At 40.3% G+C, this 24,423-nt stretch overlaps 1 protein-coding gene across 4 annotated transcripts; it reads left to right on the forward strand.

Moving 5' to 3' along the window:
• Nucleotides 1–8,167: 8,167 nt before the first annotated feature.
• On the forward strand, nucleotides 8,168–18,449 carry LOC143288482 (dehydrogenase/reductase SDR family member 11-like). Of its 4 annotated transcripts, none has more exons than XM_076597045.1 (8): nucleotides 8,168–8,256; nucleotides 10,966–11,122; nucleotides 11,764–11,973; nucleotides 13,022–13,116; nucleotides 13,282–13,411; nucleotides 14,399–14,485; nucleotides 14,692–14,757; nucleotides 15,156–18,449. In XM_076597045.1, exons 2-8 carry the CDS (start codon nucleotides 10,991–10,993, stop codon nucleotides 15,195–15,197), a joined length of 762 nt encoding a protein of 253 aa, XP_076453160.1. In that variant the 5' UTR covers nucleotides 8,168–8,256; nucleotides 10,966–10,990; the 3' UTR covers nucleotides 15,198–18,449. The 4 variants fall into 4 exon arrangements, with proteins under 4 accessions (XP_076453160.1, XP_076453169.1, XP_076453150.1 ...); XM_076597054.1 differs by having other exon boundaries at nucleotides 8,181–8,207; XM_076597035.1 differs by having other exon boundaries at nucleotides 8,192–9,466.
• The last annotated feature ends 5,974 nt before the right edge of the window (nucleotides 18,450–24,423 follow it).

The following is a 24,423-nucleotide window of genomic DNA, read 5'->3' on the forward strand; positions in this document are numbered from 1 at the left end:
GTGGAATTACATCCCCATCCCTCATCCCAAGTCACCCAATGAGAACTACTGATTTTAGATTGTCATCAGGCCATATTCTGCATTGCTGCCAAGTCATTTGGTGTGATCTTTAGTACTTGTTCTGATTCAACATTTGTAGGACACCACCTGAGCCCCCATACTAAGAACAGTAATTGTTCAGTTATGTAGCTTCACTGTGTGAGAATCCTTTCTAGAGGAGAGATCACCATCACTTCCCTCAAAGGACAGTCCCCTATGCATCTGCAAACTCAGAAGACCCTGATAAGAACTTGTCTATGCAAGGAAGTGGAGAGGCATTGAAACTGAGGTCACCATGAGAGCAGGGCATGAAGAACAGCATAACTGAGACAATATTTTTCTTTGTGTTCAGGATGAATTAAGATAAGGATGATGAAGATGCTCTGGTGCTAATCAACTTTCATTTGACCGTTGAATCCCTGCTGAATAGTTCTAGCACTGCTTTTCTGTAATGTGACCAGCAGGTAGTTTTGCATTGGATATTCGTCTGTGAGTGCATTTTCTTTTTTTTCTTTTCTTTTTTTTTAATGTTGATTGCTGTTTACTGTTTGTCCATTTCTGGCATTAAATGTTTTAATTTGAAAGGAAAAATACTGGAACAGTCATATAATGGAATCACATGCAAACAACTATGCTCGCTTGTGTGCAACACACATGCATGTCTGATAGCACTCAAAATGAAAAGACGTTAAAGAATGAATCAACATTCCCGTTACAACTTTCTGCAGTTTTAACCATATAACATCATACTCTTTCTAAAATGAAAATGTATACCAATGGGAACGACTTGAAAGACAGGCCGCCACACGGGATGTTCCGACATGCCGTGCTCGTCCGTTTTGAACACGGGGATTGTGGCAGACGTCACATAACCGCACGTGTTTCAACGACTGGGGCGGGTGACGCGGTGTCACGGACCAAAGGCACCGACTAGGGAGTGGGAGTGCGGGAGGGTGAAAGGAGGGAGGGTGGCGCGGGTGTCGGCGCGACTTCAAAGACTGGACTTTGGACGGAGCAGGAAGGGAGAAAAGAAGGGGGAGGGGGGGGGGGGGGGGGTGAAGGGATGTGGAGGAAAGGGGGGCAGAGTGTGGGTGGTGGGGGGTGACACTGCTGGCACACTCTAACATACATATATATATATACATATATATATATATATATTACCCTCCCTGAGCAAAATATCTTTGGTCAATGTCACTGATCATAAAAGAGGCTTGCCTCTGGAAGGGTTAACATAAACTATAGTGAAACAAAACAAATTAACAAAGTAAACAAGCAACTACATTACAATTAGATGAAAGATACATGGAACATAAATGACTGAAATAAAATAATGAAATGGGTCATGTTCAATGCGCTTCTGTGCACACACTACATGCGTGCAAATGCAAACACAGACAAGCATTACACAGCAATTTCACACCCAGGGCCAACTATCAGTTTCGGTTTCTCATGCAGGCATCACTGCGTTCAGACAAATCCATGTACGCTACACCACATCTGTTAGGCAGATGCCCGACAGCAGCATAGCGCACTTGTCAGGCCTTGAGTGCATGCTTATATATTTGTGTACCTATCAGAGTTGATTTCTTTTCACATAATTTTGACAGAGGACAACACTTTAATTGCCATGGGTTCCTTTTCAGTGCGCCTAGTGCACATGGGACCTTGGTTTATCATCTAGATGCTCAGTTTGGGCCAACTGTCAACTGACAAATACAAGATGTTCATAATCAGAACACTACTTTAATTAAAAAACAAAAAACAAACAATAAATGCAGTACATTCCTGGCTATGTGTGATTTCTAATCCTACTGATTTTAAACGAAGATGGGCTCCATGTCCACCTCCCCGCCCCTTCCCCGAAAAAGCTGCAGAAGGAAGAGTGCTGGAGAGTTGCTCAACAAACAAGATGAAGTTCAGAACAATGTTCAGTACATTCGACCAGAGCGTAAGACAACTTGAATATTCTAAGTCGCGACTGGTCCAAAGCAGTCTTTACTCATCTATTTATTTTTTTCAACAAGTGTCAAAATCTACACACACGTGTACGCGTTTGAATACGTTTGGTCACCATCACTGCATTGAAAGCGAATCTGGATAAGCCGGAAGTTGTGTGCTGGTGTATAAACGTTCCGGCCGGAATCACGAAATCAGGTAGGCCTAGCCCTGCAGATAGTGCTCGATGTTTCATTGTTATAATGTGAAGGAAAATGTTCGGATCGAATCTATTGATGTTCCATCTTATCAGGGCTTACCACGGCTTTCTGGCTTGGGTATTTTCCGACAAAAACTCAAAACGCTTGCAGAATAAATCAGACTAACACTGGCAATGTGGCGACGAAGAACCACAAGACGTGAGGATATTTTTAAATGTGTTTCATCTATTCAGTTCTCTTGTAAGCCACCGATTTAAATGTTTTGAAATGACAGGAAGAAAGTCGTCCGCGTTACATGCACACGCGTTGTGATGAACTTTGTACAGACAAAAATCTTTCCCCGAACCATAACCAACAAAAACACGCCAACCCCCCTTATAGTCTACAGAATCTTCACAATGATGAAGGCGGTAGTCAAGGGAAAGAAGAAGAAGAGAAGAATATAGATCTGTTTATTTTGGAAGTTGTCCGTGAACATTATACACTACATGAACTTTGCAGAAAGCTCTTCCTTTTTTGTGTTTTCTGATGTCAGATGAAATATTTGTCAGACTCCGATGCTTTTACCAGTTTTGGTTCTACATGACTGACCGTTGGGATCGTCACCATCGTTACTTTTCCGCCTTTCTGTGAAATCCTGGCCTCCTGTTCAAGAGAGTACGAAGGGAGATCATTCTAATAATTTTGTCTTTTTTCGACAACGCGTTCAACGCATGGTAAGCGGATCGTGAACATTATAAACTGAATGATAAATAACAAAGGTCCGTCTTCTTACAATAATGTTTTTGTTGGTTTTTGTTAGTGTTGTTGTTGCTATCTGTTGTGTTTCTTTCATTGTATCAATATATACACATAAGAAACTAAATGTGGATTAACAAGATCTATTTATTGAAGAGAACGTTAAGTTGCCATCTTTCTGTCTAGTCCCCAACCAATCATATTTTAGATAAACAATGATAACATGCATAAGGGAAGTAATTCAAATGTCACATCTCCCTTCTTCAGTATAATGTTCATTAAATCTACATCTCCCTTCTTCAGTATAATGTTCATCAATGTCACATTTCCATTCTTCAGTATAATGTTCATCAATGTCACATATCCATTCTTCAGTATAATGTTCATCAATGTCACATATCCATTCTTCAATATAATGATCATCAATGTCACATCTCCATTCTTCAGTATAATGTTCATCAATGTCACATCTCCATTCTTTTTATACTTTTGAACAAATTAATATAAACATTTCTACTATGCTTATGAATAAATTTTGAACTATTATAACATTCATTATTCTTTTATAAGGTATTGCTGAAATGGCAATTTTTATAATGACATACATTTGATATTGCTTTGCTTTCCTTTTTTTTTTTTTAAACACAGTAAAATATCGGATGATAATAAATATTTGGATCTTGAACAGAAACCAAAGAATTTATACTGTACTCCAAATAAAAATTTAAAAAATCATTCATTCTGTCACTGTCAGGCACTCTCACATTTTTACCACCACTTCTTGTTAAAGAAAATAATCATTCAGTCTTGCAGGCATTTTCACATTTCTACCACTCTTTGTTGTTTTGTGTCTGGTGTCTTGCTTTTCTGGTGAATTTTCTTCACATGTTTTGTTTGTTTGCTGGGGAACAAATCGATTGTTTCTGTCATCATCATTGTCACTATCACTTTCTTCTAAATGAGTATAGTATTTGTCATGTTTTGTTTGTGAGCTATTCTTTTGTGTGCTTTCATGTGTGGTTGACATTGTCTTTTGTTTGGAGTTGTCTGGGTTCATACTCATTTTCTCATTTACCTTTATCAGATCTCTTCTGTTTCTTCTCAATGTACTTTTCTCTGTTTGAACATAATATGATCTGGGTGTTTTTGCTGCTTTTACAACTCTTCCTGGTATCCAACCATTGTCATTCATATAGACTTTATCATCTGGTTTGAGTTTTGATAACTCCTTTGCTCCTTTGTCATAGTAGTCTTTTTGTTTCTTTTGTTTTTCTTTCAACTCTTTCTTGACTTTGTTTGATTTTTTCCTTTTGTGTTGCTTTGTTGGAACACTGAGTCTTGTTCTGAGTGTTCTGTTCATGAGTATCTCTGCTGGCGATGGAAGTGTACTGTTTATTGGTGTGGATCTGTAGTTCAGTACTGCCAGATACACATCTTGTCCACTGTCCCTAGCCTTTTTGAACAATTTTTTTAGTGTTTGTACCATTCTTTCTGCAAATCCATTTGATTGAGGATATTTGGGACTAGATGTAACATGTTTGAATTCCCATTTTTGTGCAAACATGTGAAACTCCTCACTTGTATACTGTGGACCATTGTCTGAGACTACTTCTTCAGGTATGCCTTGTCTGCTGAATATGGATTTCATGTATGTAATGACAGTTTTGCTTTTTGTGTCTGGAAGTAGTGCAAATTCAATGAATTTTGAATGATAATCTGCAATAAGCAAATAATCATGTCCTTCCCAAGTGAACAGATCTGTTCCTACTTTTTGCCATGGCTTTTCTGGTATATCATGATTCAGCAAAGGTTCTTTTTGTTGTTTGTTTCTGTACTTTATGCATGTTGCACACGTTGTGACAATGTTTTCAATTTGTTTATTCATGCCTGGCCAAAACATGTTTCTTCTTGCTCTGTTTTTACATTTCTCTATGCCTAAATGGCCCTCATGAATCCTTTCAAGCATTTCTGACTGCATTGATTTTGGAATTAGGATTCTGTTTGCCTTGAAAATTAGACCATCAATGACAGTTAGTTCTTCATTGTACTGAAAGTACTGTCTGATTTCTGCTGGTATATTTATTTTATTTGCAGGCCATCCTTTGTATATTTGTTCTTTGAGCATGACAAATTCAGGATCTTTCTTTGTTTCTTGTCTCATTTCTTCCAGTTTGTAATCTTTCACTTTTATATTTTCCAAAAGTGTGTTTACATGTATTCTGAGAATTTCCTCTTCCTCTGACTTTTTTGTTTGATACTGTGACTCTGTTGCTGTTGCTCTTGACAGTGTGTCTGCAACATACATTTCTTTTCCAGGTCTGTATGTTATGTCTAAATCATATCTTTGCAATCTCAACATGAGTCTCTGTATTCTGGGTGGACATCTGTTTAGTGGCTTTGACCAAATGCTTTCAATTGGTTTGTGATCTGTTTCAACCTTGCATTGTTTGCCATATATGTACTGATGAAATTTTTCGCATGCAAAGACAATAGCAAGTGTTTCCTTTTCTATCTGTGCATACTTTTGTTCTGTTTCTGTAAGTGCTCTGGAAGCATATGCAACAGGTTTTTCATTTTGCAGAAGTGCACATCCAAGACCAATGGAAGATGCATCTGTAGTGATTTTGACTGGTTTGTTTGGATTGTAATGAGCAAGTATGGGAACTTTAGTCAACATTTCCTTTGTTTTCTGGAATGCTTCCTCTTGTTCATGATTCCATTGCCAATCTGCTTTTTTCTGCAAAAGTCTGCGCATTGGTTCAGTGTAATCAGCCATCTGTGGAAAAAATTTTCCAAGATAATTTATCATCCCAAGATATCTTTGCAGATCTTTTTTGCATTTTGGTGAAGGCATGTTTGTAATGGCCTCAATCTTCTGTGGATCTGGTTTAATACCATCTTTGTTGATGATATGACCAACATATCTGATTTCCTTTCGTGAGAATTCACACTTCTTTTTCTTCAAGGTAAGATTTATCTTTTTTGCTCTCTCAAGAGTTGCTTTCAAAACATCATCATGTTCTTGTTGTGTGCGTCCTGATATCAGAATGTCATCAACCTAATTTTCAACTCTTGGAATGTCACTAAACAGCTGCTTGATTGTTTTGTGGAACACTTCACTAGAGCTAGCAAGACCCATTGGTAATCTTTTAAAAATGTATCTGCCAAATGGTGTCTGCATACAGCACAGCTTTGAGCTTTCCTCATCTAAGGGTATTTGCCAGAATCCACTTTGTGCATCTAGTTTTGTGAAGTATTCTGCTCCATCTAATTGTGCTGTAACTTCTTCAACTGTTGGCATGGCAAAATGCTCTCTTTTGATAGCTTTATTGAGATCTTTGGGATCCATACAAATCCTCAAAGTTTTGTCAGTTTTTTCCACCACCACCATGCTACTAACCCAATCTGTTGGACCTTCCTGTTTTTCAATGACACCTAGTTTTTCCATTCTGTCTAATTCTTCTTTGATTTTACCTTTCAATGCAAAAGGTACTTTTCTAGGAGGCTGTATGACAGGTGTCACTGTTTTGTCCACTTGAATGTGATGTGGTTTACTGAGACACCCTAATTCTTGAAATATTTCAGGGTAATCTGTTTGCACAGTGTCAGCATCAACAGTCAAGATTTGAATTATATTCAACTCTTTTGTTGATTCAAGTCCTATGAGCGCTGACTGATTTGTGTCTACCACAAAGAATTTGAGATTTTTGCCCATTACATCAATTTGACATGCGCCTGCAGTTTTCAGTGTGTTCCCTGAGTAACTGGTCAGTTTTCTTTTAGTCTTTTTTAGTGTAGGTTTTGTTGTGAATTTGTTGAATGTCTTTAGTGGCAAGATGTTTGCTTGATCACCTGTATCAATTTTAATTGATACTTTGATTTTGAACATCTGCAGTGACAAACAATTCTTTTCCTTCTATTTTTGCTTTTGTATCTTTCACCTCTCCTACACTGTATTCGCTCTCTGAATCTGTATGTGAATCAGTTTCTGTGTCACTCTCAGTGCTTGATTTTTTATCATGCATGCCATGTATATTTTTTGTTTTTGTTTTACAGCATTGTTTGAAATGATTGTATTTTGAACACTTTGTGCATTTTTTTCCAAATGCTGGGCACTTTCTTTTTGCATGTGTGTATCCACATCTTGTGCATTTGATTTCTTTATCATCTTTTTCCTTTGCTTTGTCATGTTGCTTTTTGTCTTTTTCTTTCTTGTAACTGGTTCTGTGATTATGTCTTTTAATTTTGTGAACCTTTTCATCTGATGTTGTCATTTTTTGCATTTGTGATTTGGAACTTTCATGTGCTCTGCATATTTCAGTGCATTTTTCTAATGATAGATCTTTGATTTCAAGTAATTTTTGTCTAACAACATCATCATTCACTCCCACAACCATTCTGTCCCTAATCATTCTATTTTCTAGCTGATCAAAGTTACAAGTCTTGGCAAGTATTCTCAGGTCTGCTACATATTCTTCAATACTTTCTGTGTTGTTCTGTGATCTCTTGTTGAACACAAAAGTTTCATAAACTTCGTTGGTTTCACCGACAAAAAATTCTTCATATTTTTTCATGACAGTGTCAATGTTTTCTTTTTCATCGTCGTTCACAAACGAGAAACCGTCAATAAGTTCGGCTGCTTCTTCACCAACGCATGACAGAAAAACTGCACATCTGTATTGCGGAGTTTCGTTTTGCAATCTTGTGGCGACTTCGAAGTTTTTCCACGCTCTTTTGAAACGTTTCCATTCTTTGATGGACGATCCATTCTTAATAGCTAATTTTGCTGGTGGAGGAACATTACATGTAACCTGTCGTCTTCTTAATCTTGATGAGCTGCTCGCTGTTCGATAGTCTTCTTCTTCAGACATTGCTTTTCTTTTAAATCTTCAATCGATTCCTGAACGATCGTTCTAGCGTCCTTGGTCACTAACGTCACAATGTGCTAGCAGCTTCCAGCAACAACGGTTTTACAGCTTCGTTTTTATTTCGCAACGATAATTTTCCGTTTAAAAACTCACGATCTTGTTACTGGATCCCACTTCTGACACCATGTTGTGTTTCTTTCATTGTATCAATATATACACATAAGAAACTAAATGTGGATTAACAAGATCTATTTATTGAAGAGAACGTTAAGTTGCCATCTTTCTGTCTAGTCCCCAACCAATCATATTTTAGATAAACAATGATAACATGCATAAGGGAAGTAATTCAAATGTCACACTATCCTTCGATGTTACCAAACACACGGATTTACTGTCCGATAACGTGCGCTGCCGAAGTTGTGCAGTATATAGTGTAGTGTCAATCTAAATAAGTAAATTGACGTGTTTTGACTTGACTTGACTTGACTTGACTAAACGACGGTTTAGGCCTCTCCCGAGGCCTGTTCGTGTTCCTAAAGAACTATTACTGAAATAGTAGCATGCGTGGCGAGCGCGGCTAGACCAGATCAGTTGTCTGACAGGCTGGGTTATACAGGCCAGGTAGGCCCCTCCAGTGTTTATCTAAGCGGGTTTTGAAGGCGTTGACTGATGGCGCCAGGACCACGGAGTCTGGGAGCCCGTTCCATTGTGTCACTACTCTGTTAGAGAAATAATTCCCCCTGACATCAAGGCGAAAGCGTTGTTTTTGGAGTTTTAGGGTGTTGCCTCTGAGGTTCCCACTAAGTGACGACTGGAACACTGGCCTCTGTGCGTCGTAATGCCCGTGAAGGTATTTGAATAATTCGATCATGTCCCCTCGCAGCCTCCGGTGTTCCAGACTTGGCAGCCCCAGCAGTTTCAGTCTCTCGGGGTAAGGCTTCTCCTTCAGTGGGCCCAGGAGTTTTGTTGCTCGCCTCTGGACGTCCTCGATGTCACTACATAGTGTTTTGTGAAAGGGTTGCCAGACACAATGGCCATATTCCAACAGTGGTCGGACGAGGCTCTTGTACAATTGAACAAAAGTTGTCTCTGTTAAGAAATCAAAAGATCGCCTTATGAGTCCAACCATTCTGTTTGCTTTGGATGTCAACTGTGCAACATGTTCCTTGAAATTCAGTTTGTCATCAATGAGTACACCCAGATCCTTTTCACTTGCAGTCTCTTTTAATATCACCCTTGTACTGTCGTCCTCTTGATTTTTGCTTGTCATGTAATATGTTGCCTCTGACTTCTGCCCCCCCAGTTTCATTACGCTACATTTCTGTGGATGGAACTTAAGCATCCACGTGTCAGACCAGTGCTGAAGTTGGTCAAGGTCGTCCTGAAGCTCTTTTGGTCCCGTCTCTGTGTCACTTCTGTTGAACACTTTGGTATCATCCGCAAACATTTTTACTGTGCTCTTAACTCTAGCTGGGAGGTCGTTGATGAAAATAACGAACAAGACTGGCCCGAGCACGCTCCCCTGGGGGATGCCACTGCTCACACTGGCTTCCTGAGACTGCGTACCATTGACTATCACATGCTGTTTCCTGTTGGTTAGAAAGTCCTTGATCCATCCCAGCACTTTCCCCGTGATACCGTGGGCTGCGACCTTAGACAAAAGTCTACCAACTTTTTATTTTTAAAATTTTTTTTTATTATTTAAAAAAAAAAAAAGTTGTGTGTTTGCATTCTGTTGTTCAAATTGATTCATTGTGAAATTACATTACGCCACTCATTCTCTATGTCTATGCAATCTGGTCCAGGACTGAAAATTAAAATTTCCACTCCTTGTTACGCTTTCCTTGACTTGACAAAAAATGAAAAGGGATCTGCTTTAATTGACGAACTGATTGAAAATACAAAGAAGATATTTCCCCTGGCTGGGACAAAGTTCGCAATTCAGATATGAAGGGGCTCTCCGAAGAAGACAAGCAAACAATTCAGTGTCTGTCAAGATAGTTTTAACAACGGACATATAGTGATATACCAGAGGACTAGGCACAGATCTGCTTAAAGCCCACGATACCGTTAGCTACTAAAAAAAAAGAGAATAATTAGTCATTGAGGTAAACAGATACCGTATCTTCGCTATTGCAAAATATAGCATGCAGATATCCACTCTCTGATGCACTGGATAACAGTTCTTTCCTGATGTGCTGCTGCTATCCATTTTGTAAATGTCAAACTTACTCTACACTTTAGTAGAAGTACATATACATTGAGTTGCATGTGCGCGCACGCGCACACACACACACATGTATATATGAACAAAATAAATCAAGCTTACAACTATAAAAAATACAACAGAGAGCCAAACTAAACATCTACAACATCTAAACATTTAAATTACAACAGAGAGCCAAACTAAACATGAGTGAGTGTGTGTGTGTGTGTTTGCACAATGGCCAAAGCATGGATTTTCTTTCTAATCAAATGCATTTTTTCGTGTATGTGTGGGAATAATGCAACTGAAACGGTGCAGAAGATGGGGCAGCAAAAAAGAAAACAAAAAACTTAGCAAATTTGTGCAGTTTCACTTACATACAATTATACACAAATGCATGCATGTATGCACACATGCACACACACACACACACACACTCGTATACAGAGACGTTCGTTTATTTATTCATAGTCTGTTCAGAGAGAATGAGAGAGAGGGTGACGTATCTTGATGCCCATTCAGTAGCAGTGTGTATTGTTAAATGGTGATGAGGTTATCCTACTGATTCAAAGTGATGAGGTGAAACACTGGGTTTTCTGACAATGCATTGGGGATTTGTTTTTCAAGGACTGACAAGCACGTTTGGTTTCACTTTGTGCGAAGGTCGGGCATCTGTCACACACACACACACACACACACTCACACACTCACTCATGCATCCCCCTTCCCTGATCCTGACCCTCCCTTAAGTGAGAGAGAGAGAGAGAGGGACAGACAGACTGTACATGTGTGCATCATGTGGCATACTTTTCCATAAATAATGAGCCCCTAAATTTTGCTTGTCTTGTCTTGACTTGACTACTGCAGAGTGGTTTCTAAAGTATACCTACTGTCTCTGCGAACTTCAGCCTGACTCCAACCACTGCGATCCCAGAGCAAAGCTTTTGGTTTTCAGCTGTTGCAAGCATCAGACTGAAAATATGGCGCGCTGGGTTGGGCGTGTTGCCTTGGTGACAGGGGCCTCTGCAGGCATTGGGTACAGTGTGACCAAGGCGTTGGTGGAACGAGGGATGAAGGTGGTGGCTTGTGCTCGTAACATCGCTGCTATCCAGGTCAGTGGGTAACAATGATGAAAAACACATAAAATTACTGCACGTTTGCATGTCCTTCTATAAAACTGAAGAAAACAGTAACTCACTAACTGGCAAAAGGCAATTCAAGTATTTTTTCAGTTGCTGCATGTATCATGGTAGGTATACCTTATACCTACGTACCTGCTGAATCAGACGTCAGTTTTTTCTTTTTCTTTTTTTCCAATCCAAACAAACCTATCGATCTCTGTAGAATATATATATGGATATAGTATAAATATTAGCTACATCTTTTCCCATTTACCTTAGCTCCACTTTTCTCCCTTCATGTTTTTATCAAGTTGCTACCCACTCCATTCTTCAAAAGAATTACATTTATGAACTTGCCTGTCTGTCTGCCAGTTTCTCTGTTTATAGTTTGTACAAGTAAGTAAAAATAGACCACAGCGTGTGTGTGTGTGTGCAGGCAGCGGGAGGTGGGAAGAAGCAGGTACTAGGTATATTGTGAACATGAGAGGACCAGTGCTCTGCAGTGTTATTTGAGTATGAATATAAGACAGAATAAGTAGTAAGCTAACAAATGAGAAAGAGACTGAACTTGAGGACAGTACTAGAAACCAGGACAACTTTACCCCCCACGTCACCTTCTACCTTTATTACAGAAACTAGGGGAGGAGCTGATTGAACATCCGGGCAGTTTGACGGCGGTGAAGTGTGACGTGTCCAAGGAGGAGGAGGTGACGGCCATGTTCCAGATGATACGTCAGCACAGCAGTCTGGGCCGTGTGGATGTCTGCATCAACAACGCTGGTCTGGCCCATGATGCACCGCTCCTCACTGGCGATACGGACCAATGGAAAAATATGTTTGATGTAAGTACATTTCGTACAAGAAAACTTGTCTGTTTTGCCTCCTTCCCCACTATTTTGCATTTAAAGTGGGTAAATTTCAGTGAGTTGATATATTAGCTATATTGCCGATTCTAATCTTTCGCTGAATCACATCCAAACAGAGAAAACGTCGACTGTTGTTACAGGTTAAACGTCTTTATTTCCAGCAGAATATTCACAGTTTCAGTTTTTACACGTCCATTTAAATGATCCTCAAATGGAGATGTGACCTTCAGCTCCGCTCAACATCAAGATTTACATGCTTTCTAAAAGACCAAAACCTATCCTTTATATAGTATCAAATGTTATTTGATTATGACATAGCATAAAAATCAAAATGCACGAAACACTTTGAAGATCAAGTAATCAATACAAAGGTGGTAGAGGTGTCCATTGTAAACTTTCTATAGGGTTCTGGAACAATCGTGCACAACTGTTTTCTGTGCATACATGATTAGGTAAAGGAACATCACATCAGTTTGTCACGTTTATAAACCGTTTATAAGCAAAATGTAAGCATGTCTATTTGAAGCAACCAATAATTCCTTTACAAGATAAGATTGATCTGTTTGTAACAGATACACAGACTCAAAAGCAACAGATTTTTTTTTTTTTTTTCTGGAACATTCAACCATAGATGTAAACTTTATTTCTTTCGTTCCTTTTCATTCTTTCTGTGCACATGCCCCTGTGGCAGCTAGCAAACCTTCAGAGCATATAAGAAACTTCACTCAGCCACTGTACTGTGACATTGCATTCAGTAAAATGAAACTGGAACTGACTCAGACTCGTTTTACTCGCTGCAGTCTCCAAAGAATTGGCACAAGCCCTCCATTTCCCTTCCATTGCATACTCAAGTGTGATTGAATGCCTGTGTGTGTGTGTGTGTGTAACAGGAAGGCTATAGATCACCAATCACTGCTATTCTCACTGTATTGCTGAAAAAAAAAGAAAGAAAAAGAAACAAGAATGAATATGTTACAGAATAAAAAAGTTATTTGGACCTTTACCTGGTCGATTCCTTTTGCAGGTGAACGTCCTGGGACTGATGATGGTTACGAAGGAGTCATTCAAACTGATGCAGGAAAACAACATTGATGATGGTCACATTATTCTCATCAACAGGTAAATCAATGTTTAAATTGAACACCTTATTCAGGTACCTGTTCACACAATGTGAAGGGAAATTAATATTACTTTCCGATTCAGTGCTTTTTATGAGTGGTCACAACCAGTTGTTTTGCCTGGATGTTTTGTTTTCTGAGGTTTTACGCATTTGTCTGATTTCAGTATGTCAGGCATTCGGGTCGTGAAAAACAAGGGGGGTCACTGCTACACAGCAACCAAGTTTGCAGTCACCGCCATCAGAGAGGGACTCCGTAATGAGCTGCGGGAAATGAAATCGAAAATCAGGGTGTCGGTGAGTCTGGCAACACACAGAGACTATGTGTTGAAGAAACTGCCACCAAGATGCTTATTTACATTCATGAAGCCTTTACTGAAAGAAATATTTTCGCAGGAAAAGCAGCAACTGTATTTCACTTTTTTTCTTTTTTTTTTAGAAAAAGGCATTTGACCCTTTTAGAGGCTAGCAATCCAGTACAATTGGGAATATATGGCAAAATATTTGATGAAATAGTGAATATGAAAAACCAAATAATTTTTTGTTGTTGTTGATGGGAAAGTAGCTGATCATTTTGAAAGTTTCAAAGGGTTTTGACAAAGAGAAAATGTTTCACTCTATTTTCATTATTGTAAATTATCTCGAATAGTATCTTATTGATAATGATTATTGTCCACTTAAAACAAACTAAAGTTTGCCTGGATTATTTCATATTGAGAGATACATTTGGTATACGCAGATGATGCCACTTAATTAGGTTATTTGCAGTTTCCGTTAAAAAAATCACCTGATGCTTTGAAAAAATATTGCCAGAATTGGAAAGTTGAAGTGAGCCAAAATAAAACCAGCGTTTCTTATTTTTCACAGTAGATAGAATCCATAGGGTAGTTTGTTTTACTTTATTGATCAAATGTTAGACTTTGTTAGTTCTTTATAACATTTTGATTTAGGCATCAAGATTCATTTTTTAATTCAGAATAACAGACGCCACTAATTTAAAAAAAAATATATCACATTATGCAAACGAAAAATAAACACTGATCATGTTCTTTATTGTATCAAACTTCAAAATTTCATTCCTGTTCTTCCAGAATACACAGTTAAGGAACGCTTTGATGCAGCAACGTGGACATTTTGATTTTTCATTTATTTGTCAAATAGTGATATTGTTGATGACACCTTTTTAAATGTATTCAAGGTGACATGTAAATGTAATTGACAAACTCAGTGAACAACATGACTGGCTGGCTGGCTGACTGACAGATGTGTTTTGTGTGATGGCAGCAAGTGTGTCCTGGTTTGGTTGAAACGGAGTTTCATTCGCGAAGAGGTGGCGATGAGTACGCCAACTCTTTGTACTCCTCCTTGAAGGTCAGTGTCTGTGTGTGTGTGTGTGTGTATGTGTGTGTGTGTATGTGTGTGTGTGTGTGTGAGAGAGAGAGAGAGAGATTATATGTGCATAATTATACATATAACAAATAAAGAATACTCATCTTTCTGCATGAATCACCAGCCAGAAGTCAGTAGTCTGTGTGTGCCTTTGTGTGTGTGTGTGTGTGTGTGTGTGTGTGTTACAGTGTCTACAGCCAGAAGACATACGGGACAGCATTATGTACATCCTGGATGCCCCACCACATGTGGAGGTGAAGTACCCTCTGTTACTGTCTCTCACTTTCTGTGTCCTCTTTCTCTATTTCACCACCTCTCTTTCTCCCTCTCCCATGTGTTTTTTTTATGCTTTTGATCACCACGTCTAATCATGCCTTGCTACCTTCTTTTTAACAGTTGTTTGTTTCAAAAATAAATTCGTGATTTACATTATCCTGTGTCCATTGGAACAGTGCAAAATCTTCTTTTTAAGTTAATTTTCATACATGTATATGAGTGTTTATGTGTTCGTGTTAGGATGTGTGAGTTGAGTATACTCTGTGTGTGTGTGTGTGTGTGTGTGTGCGTCTGTGTGTGTGTGTGAGCGAGAGAGAAGAGTTATTCGCATCTTTTTGCAAGTCTTTTTATTTCTCTTGAACGGACTTGTCTACAGGTAAACGATGTCTACGTGCGTTCAGTGGAACAAGTTAGCTAATCGACCGCGCAATGGGGAAAGAGGAAACCACGAATCAACTCCCCACCTACCCCATCCTCTGCTCCACGGTTTCACCCTCTCTCACAAAAGGCTATATTTCATTGCCATTTTGTGCTCTGTTTTAGGTGAAAGACAACTTTACAGATAATGAGGATAACCCTTTCTGGGGTAAATCAGACTTTTGGTTTGTGTCGCATCATGGCCTGCCTTCTTGCTATGGATATCTGGTGCCCCATTGTTGCAAACTGGTGTGCTTAGTGCCTAAAAACTGATTTTGACAACTAACAGTAAAATTTTGATGATTTGTTCCAAGCAGTTTTCAGGGCTGGTGAATGGTATTGGCAAGTCATACACAGCTGTAGACAAAGGCTGTATGTCAAACTGTTGATGAGGAGATACCCCTCTGCCATACCCAGTGACAGTGGTAAATGTCACCCCTCAAAATAACAATGTATGCATTGGGGCAAGTTGGTCTATTTGCCATGGGGTTGGTCCCGGAGGGATGGGTCAGCACGTCCCATGTGAAACATGCACAGTTTCTTTTGACAATGCACTGATTTATCAGAATGATGATGAGATTTTTTGTCAAATGATTAGAATATTTTCCTGATTAAAACAGTCCATTGTGTTCAAAAACTAAACGAGAAACGCTCAAAGGGAAATGAAGATTAAGGCAAAGAAGTCGCTGGACTACATGTCATCATTATCATCATCAGAGGAGGATGGTGTCTGCATTGTCTGTCTGTCCACTGGTCAGCAAATAAAAAAAATGGGGGTGGGGCGGGGGGCAGAATGGGTCCAATGCACACAGCTTAAAGTCTGGGCCCATGTGGAATGCACAGGCCTTTGAAAAAGCTCAGTTTATATTTGTCACAGTCATGACTCTAGTCTGCGGTTGACCCAATGGACACTAAAAAGATAAAAATAAAAATTCCTAATTTAATTTTCTTCTTGTCAGTGAGAGAGGACAATAAACTGACCTCTCATATGCAGCAGGAATGCTTGTTACTGACAGTGCTGAACTGAGTGGAAGGGCTAGGTTATCTCCCTTCCCTTCGACCACTTGGCTCATACAATAATGTCTTGGAATGTCTAGAACTAATCAATGAGGGGTTGTAAGCGTCCTTTGTTAATTTTCCTGCCATTAGAAGTGTAGGAATATCTTTCTTTATTCTTGTATACCAACCTAACTTGGCCTAGTTGGTAAGAATTTTTTATTTTTTGCTTTAGGTTAGAGTTTCACAAAATTTTATGTTTATTATTTTGTGAATAATAGTATTGTTGGGACTGAATCTGAGGGTACTACAGTGTGTTGAGGAAGGATACAAATAGTACCTTGGGCATCTTCTTAGAGCTCTGGGTCACTTTGGCTCCAACCACTGGAGAGATAACAGCACAGAGCAAGCAGGTGCTTTGTGGAAGAGGAGAGACTGGGGTATGTGAGATTTTTCCCTGATATAAATCAGTCTTGGTTGTCTGCAGGAAAACCAACAAGTTACAAACCACTTGTTTGGTTGAAGATTGAATTTGGGTTTATTCTTGTTAAGAAAATTATTTTTATGGCATACTATTCAGAAGAAAGTCTGACTTTGAGAAATTTGCCTGCCAGGGATTATTAGATATTACTCAAGAGTGCTGTTCATTTTTATTCTGTTTGCTGCTATATTAAATGTCTTTGCTTGCAAAAGTCTTATACAGACTTTTATGGAGAATGATTTTGTTGTTGTTTTTCTTTTGATATAAATTATCATGGAAGAACTATGCTATTTATTAAAGATTGTTAAATGTTCATTTTATTATGAACAGTTTCTGGTCAGTGATATAGCAAATTAATTTCAAGAGAAGACTCTCTCCTTTACCTGTAATTAATTTTTTGCTGTAGACCACTTCTTGCCACTCAAAAGAACTGATAGTTTATAGGCTGGCGTTTGTCTGTTAAAACTTTCAGTAAAGCAACACTCACCGGGTCTAGGGTTCATGCGTCAAGGTTATTTTGTGACCTTCCGGTATAAACACAGTTCTGAAGCATGAAGCGGACATTTCAAACCAGAAAAATATAACTATTCTTTTGTTGTAAAAATGCTGAGAGATGCTGAACGTTCTATTTTTTGTGTACTGTTTAAACTGTATTATTTGCTGTAATTTATCCAGGAATGAGACTTTTTGCTAAGTGAATGTCAGCATAAAGGCGGTGTAGCTGATGAAGATTCTGAGTGTGTGCGTGAGAGAGAGAGAGATAGAGAGAGAGGAATTCTACTGATTGCTCGCTCATTTGCTGCGAGTTCCTTCAAACTGAAAGTGATTCCTTTTTTTCTTCTGCCCCATTGCCTAACTCTGCTGTTGCCCAGACTAATATCGGCACTTCCACGTTGGAGTGCCTCTTAATAACTCGATCCTGCCTCTCGGCAGTGCTCGGGCCGATCTTGTCTATCCCTTTATCCATCAACACACAACAGCTGAACGTCGGTCCTCTCGCAGGAGCTATTCGCGAGGTTGGACCGCCGTTCATCTACAGGGGGATGCATATCCCACAGCAAGCCGACGGACTTGTCACCCCCTCGTCCACGACGCCCATAACACTGGATTATGGCGCCATCAGACCACATGCCCCGACCATCTCGCGTCCGATGGCGACCGATTCGGGTTGGGATGCCCACAGCGCTAAGGGACATTATAATTATTCCCCTTGCGGCTGTTTTCACCTGTGTCGGTTATGGTGGCATCGAACCACGGACTCTCACACACACCATGACACTCCTCCCTCTACAGCGAGGACACGTCGCACCAGGGGATATGTGCTCCAAAGACACCATCCTTTTCGACGATTATCGGTGCCAAGGGAGGCAACTCCGCATTTGTAACCTAGGCGGTTGACGCTGTAGTTACTTTCGCCGACACAGCACGTCACTCCTGCCCCCCGTGCTGTCCACCAACGATGTTTTCTTTCGGCTTGTCATTGGGTCCTGATGCCCATTCATGCACTTTACCCAACTTTGCATAGCAACTGCACCTTTCTTGCTGTTTCTCAGGCTATTGGCCACTGAACTTTGGGGTTCTTCATCCCCCCACACTTGTGCGCAGTCCTCTGCAGGCAACCATCCCCATTACCATTCTCTTCTGGTTATACACAATAACAGGAAATAAATCACAATATTTCCCCTTCCATTCTTTTTGATTTCTTAAAAAACAAAACAAAACCAAAAAAACCACACATATATTTATATATATATATATATATAAATAAAATAAATAAATAAAATACATTCAAATACAATGAAATAAAAAAAATATTGTGTGTGTGTGTATAATATATATATATATATATATATATATATATATATATATATATATATACCATATCTTGCTACATTTATACACATTTCTTTTTACACCTATAGATGTATACTTATCCCTCGGTATACACATGTGTGCGCTTACGGGATAGGGTCATACGACTTTCATATTAACATGTACAATTTTATTTCTATCTCCATTCATTGACATCTGTTCATTGGCATTCCCTACATAGCAATATAGACACACTTGCAATTGCGTCATTCTGTTCACATGCCCAGATCTCTCTGTGTCTACATACTGGCACTTTATTCATATGCGTATGTACATCTCTTATATATAGGTGCATACACAGATTCCTTCCCATTACGGATTATGCACACTTACCCATTTACTTGGGTATATCTGTGCTCGCTACACGTTTGCTTATACAGCCGCTTATTTCTCGTGACTCATTGGCATATTCCTGACCATCACTTGAGTTGATGGAAGTTTATAATCCCATTGTACATATATGTATTCATTTTCATAAATTCATCCCTACCTTGCTTTCGGAGGACGACTGCTCTCACAGACAAAACTGCCTCATTCTCACCCAAATGTATGCTCCTTCACATATCAGTCGTGGCTGGTCCTTAGGGACCCACACACACTTCCTTCCCACCCACAGGGCTAAGGATGCCCTCTCTTGGTGCATGGAGGGACAAGGCAACCCAACTCATTTGCCTAAAACAGTCACCCACAGGGCTAGAGATGCCCTAACCTGGTACAAGGAGGGATGAGGCAGTCCAACTTAGTGGTGCCACTCCAGACACACATGCCCTTCATTCTTTCCAAGTTTTAGCGGGCCCAAAAACTGCCCACTGGGCAGGAGACAATCACCCTGTCTATCTCTTCCACTCCTCACTAGTAGCGGAAGGCCTGGGTAATAACTGTTTTCCTCTACACTCAGGAGAATGGCATATTGATGAGGATGGATGCGTCTCACAAAGCACAACGAACTGTGCATTACCCACAGGGGCGTACCTTTCTGCCCACTCATACCGACACGGCAGATGCTGCATTCAGGCACATTAGTTCACCCCATCACCTTGCTTGAACACAGATCCAGCATCAATGTCTCAAACAATTGGCGTTCGAAAGCACTTTCTGCACTTGGTCTTCCCTGCCCGATCCTTTCAGCCTCAACACACAACCACTGTTGTGGTTACAGATGGGCATACCTTCTCAAGCACTGTCTTTCCAATGAGACACTTCCAGGGGTTTCTAGCCTAGGCAGGCTATCCCATCATGAAGCCCCAGCCTTCAGTCAAGGGCCTGTCAGAGGATGACTTTGTTGTCACTTCGGAAGCAAGCACCATGTCTTTCAGACACATGGTTGCACCACAAGACCCCATCAACTCCTTCCGGCTTCCTTACATTTCAACATAACCTGCATGGTGGACACCTTCATCCCTCAAGCACACAGCAGCTGTTTCCTGATTTACCCATGCTGACTGGTGTCCTCCTAGGACCAGTACATGATAATCAGTCATGTACGACAATGACCATCAGATCAGCAGAGCAGGCAACTGCTGTCCTGACTATTCGGGCTTGAATCTGATTATACAATTTATAGCAGAGAGTGTTTTTCCCAAGTTGCATCCCCAGTCCCTCGATCAAGAGGGCCTTTGGACTCACCATTGGGACGGATCCCAAAGGCTAGATAGCCCTCAAGGCTACAGCACTAAGTCCCAGTGCAATTTGACTTCTAATCTGAGAGACATAGTCCTCCATGAAAGACTAAGCTGCTAATGATTTCACTTTGCAATTCAGAAAGCGCTGATAATACAGCTCTCACTTTACTGTTGGCCATACTGAAAACGCATGTCAGATCAGTGATTTGCTGTAAATGGCCAGTACAACACATCTACAGCCACTTTCCTCCCTGCCCCCACCATGCTCCATCCCAGACTTAGTGCGCACCACACACAGCCAGAACCTTCAGTAAAAATTTTCCCCATGGAAACCCTCTTCCATTAGGAATTCCACCACAGAAGGAGACTTGCCTGTCAGCTCTCATGGAGGAGCTCTACAGATCTGGCTGTCACGCCTAAGGCAAGCCCAACATGGTGGCCTACCTCTGTCTCATGCCACAGTTTCCTCTAAACACATATACCACTTCCACTATCGGCCCAGAACCAATGTGGAATCATCAGATCAAACTACATGTGCACCTCCTTGCATTGACACTCAACCGCGCTCAAGTGAGACAACCCTGTAGGGTATATGTTTCCTTCCCTTCCTTTGATTCGAAGGGCACTCAGTAAAGTGCAGATTCAACACACCGACCTAATTTTCTGTGCACTACATTTATCAGCACAGCTGTGGTCCACAGTCCTCTCCCACAATACAGCTGCGGACCTCTGTCTTCTTTGTCCGCACCAATATCCTTAGGTGACACAGTACACTCTACCTTCATCGAATTCTACTTGAGGGACATCTATCACTTTAGGGATGATGGCTCAAGAGGCGTTGCCTCTGCAGTGGCCACACAACAGGCCAACGCAGCGCACTGGCGATAGAACAGAAGGATTGAGACTTGATGCCTCCTCAGCCAGAGCACATGAAGTCAGAGCATGGTCCTCTTCTCTTGCCTTAGCACACTCAACATGGCTGCAAGTCATCATGGAGAGACGTCGCACGCCTGCGGGATGATGGCTCAAGAGGCATCGCTTCAGTGGTAGTTGCACAACAGGCCATCGGGGGCAGCACACAGACAGTAGAACAGGCGAGCCCTCCACCTTGTCGCGCTGTTCTGCACTAGTTGGGTCACGGTTAAGTATGTGTATTTAAAAGGAAATTTTCTATCTAAAATTACGTTTAAATAACATACTTACCGTGACCCAAATTTAAGACCTTCCCGTCCTCCCCGCTTCCTGTTCTCCCTGCTTGCTGCGCTGGTGATGGCATATTGCCGTCAAAAGAGGGCGCTAGCCAGGGGGACAAAGGTGAGGTTACCTACTTCCGGGAGGTTATCGGCCGTAGTACTTTCGTTTTCTCCGCATAGGTGGATAGTAGTTTGCACAGGACAGGAATGTCAGACCCCTGCCGGAGTCTGCACTAGTTGGGTCACGGTAAGTATGTTATTTAAACATAATTTTAGATAGAAAATTTCCTTTTTATGCTTTCTGTAATACAGTATGTTTTGATGATAAATCTGTAATTTTGTGTGATCATTATTAATTTGCCATGATCATGTGGACATGGTAGATGTTCTTGTTTTTATAATGTGTTGCCATGATCATGCAGACATGGTAATATTTGTTTAATCACTATTAATTTGCCATGATCATGTGGACATGGTAGATGTTCTTGTTTTTATAATGTGTTACCATGATCATGCGGACATGGAAATAAATGCCTTTGTTTAGTCACCATTAATTTGCCATGATCATGTGGACATGGTACATGTTGTTCTTGTTTTTCTCTTGTTTTACCATGATCATGCAGACATGGTAATATTTGTTTAAGTGCCTTCAACCGCTAGGCTGCCACAAGGACGAGATAACTCGTCATTGAAATATTCTGACTTTTCCCTGCTTTGCATTCATTTCATTGACAAAAATGATGGTAGCTTTAGCTTGGGGAATTTTTCTAGATTCTATGCATAGCTAGAAACACCATCAACGTCATAAGGCAGTCCTTTATTTGAACGTTTTGGTTGGGTTACTGGCCGCAGTGTTTGCCGGACTCCTCTCCTTGCTCGCTCAACAAAATGTCGGACTGACGCCGTGCTCAAGACATGTGATTGTGGCCAACTAAATCAACCAAGATTGCTTTCTTTAGCTGATGCTCAGAAAGAATTGAAGCGTAAATTTGAAGAAGACAGTGATGAACATTTATAGGACAATTTGACAGAAAATAAAGGGAGCAATCAAGAGAGTGGCCAAGATACGACTATCAGTGAGTGATGCCGGCTGTACAAACCTTAGCAGATGACAGAAAGTGACTGAATTATTAGCAGGACACAGTGTGAGTGAATTTTTGGGCACTCGGCCAACGCAGTCTGATGAGAACTGGATGAAGTGACCGTGTGAGAGGGGTGAAGAGGAGGGTGGTAGAGACTGAGGGGGCGTGGCCTCTCATCCACATTATCACTTGGAGAAGTCACAATGCATTGTGTCTCTATCTCTTTTTAATTAATTTTTTCATTGTGGTTGTTCTAGCATGATTTTGTGTGTGAAGATTTCCATTTTTCCAGAAAATATGATATTTTAGTGCAAATTACCTGACTAATGTTTGTAATAAACAAGTTGAAAATGTGACAAAAAACATAACACTGATTTCAAAACAACAGCATGTCACTAAAAATATATAAAATGGGAAAAAATCATGTGTTTTGTGTTCTTTATTCATTTACCATTCAGAAAATATATACTTTTATGGGTCTTTCTCCAGTAACAAAGAGCATAGAATTTTTTGAAAATTTATACCCGTTTTTTGTGGAAAAAACCCTGGCAAATAGATTTCACTTAAATCTGATTTTCCTGGCAGCAAAAGGGTTAATTTGCCATGATCATGCGGACACGGTATACCCTTTTGTTTCATTGCTATTAATTTTGCTTGTTTTGTTTCTTTTCTTTCAGGTTTTTTTGTTGTTGTTGTTGAGGTTTTTGTTTTTAAGTTTTGGTATAAAAATAAATGAAGAATTGAATGGAGAACTGGACATGAGTGTTGTACGAGTCTATATGGGTGCATGACACGACAACCCTTCACCACCTCCTCCCCCAACACAAGTACAACTAATTTTTCCTACAAAGAATGGGAAGAAGCACCAACAAGACGCAAAGATGCCATGGCTGACCTGTGGTTCCTGCTGATTAAAAAACCAGAAGGGAAAATGCTGGGTGAAGGGAGAGATGAGGGGAGGAGGTGTGTTACCAGTACTTACAAGTATTTACATTATGATATTGATCCCAGTTGGCAGCATGTATCAGGCATGGATTGGCCTGACCAGTCATCTGCACACCCACAGAGCCTAATCCCCGACCCAGGATGACAAGATTGTCTGGGAATTCAGTCATCCATGTCTAAAAGGAAGACAACTGCGACGTAACAACTCCAATTACTCTTTAAGGCTTAGCGCCCTTGCAAACACCCGGGGAATGACTGCACATGCTGATGTCGTGGATCAAGCACAACTCAATGATTTTGTTGGTCAAAATAAAGTTTAGTATGCCCACATCTTAGTGTTTAACTGACTGTTCCTATTGTTTGTACAAAGATGGTCCTGTCGCTTCAACAGACGAACAGAGAATGTGTGTGTGTGTGAACAGAGTTGGTGTGTGGGCGTGTACGCTTTGTTTCTGTGTGTGTGTGTGTATGTGTGTGTGTTTACACTTGAGTTATGCCACTGACATGTTCTGTCAAATGAAAATTTGGCGTTAAAATCCAACTGGGCGTAATCATTTGAAAATAGGGTATTCATACAGCAAAGGAGTAAAAAGACCAAAAACGAAGTCAATGAACTTGGCAAGATTTTCTGATTCGAGCGCATGCAAACTGATACACGCACAGACTGACAACCCTCCCCACCACCCACCCCTCCCAACACACACAGACCACTAACCCTCCCTGAAGATAAAAGAAAATCCGTTTTATTTTCCCTAGATTAAAAGCTACGCACCAGTGCTTTTTTACGTCCAGTCCCCACGCTAAAGAACTGCATAATACTACATACATGTAAAGCCATAAACATGGTTGTAATAAGATACACAGGAAAGAAAAGAAAAGAAGAAGGAAAAAAATCAAGAAGAGGCACACACACACACACACATGTACACACACACACACACAGGTTCTCTCTCTCTCTCTCTCTCTCTCACACACACACACACATGCAGAGGCGCTCTCTCTTTCACACACACATATACACACACCGTACATGTGC

Source organism: Babylonia areolata, chromosome 1 (assembly GCF_041734735.1).
Source record: "Babylonia areolata isolate BAREFJ2019XMU chromosome 1, ASM4173473v1, whole genome shotgun sequence".
Classification (NCBI taxonomy): Eukaryota; Metazoa; Mollusca; class Gastropoda; order Neogastropoda; family Buccinidae; genus Babylonia; species Babylonia areolata.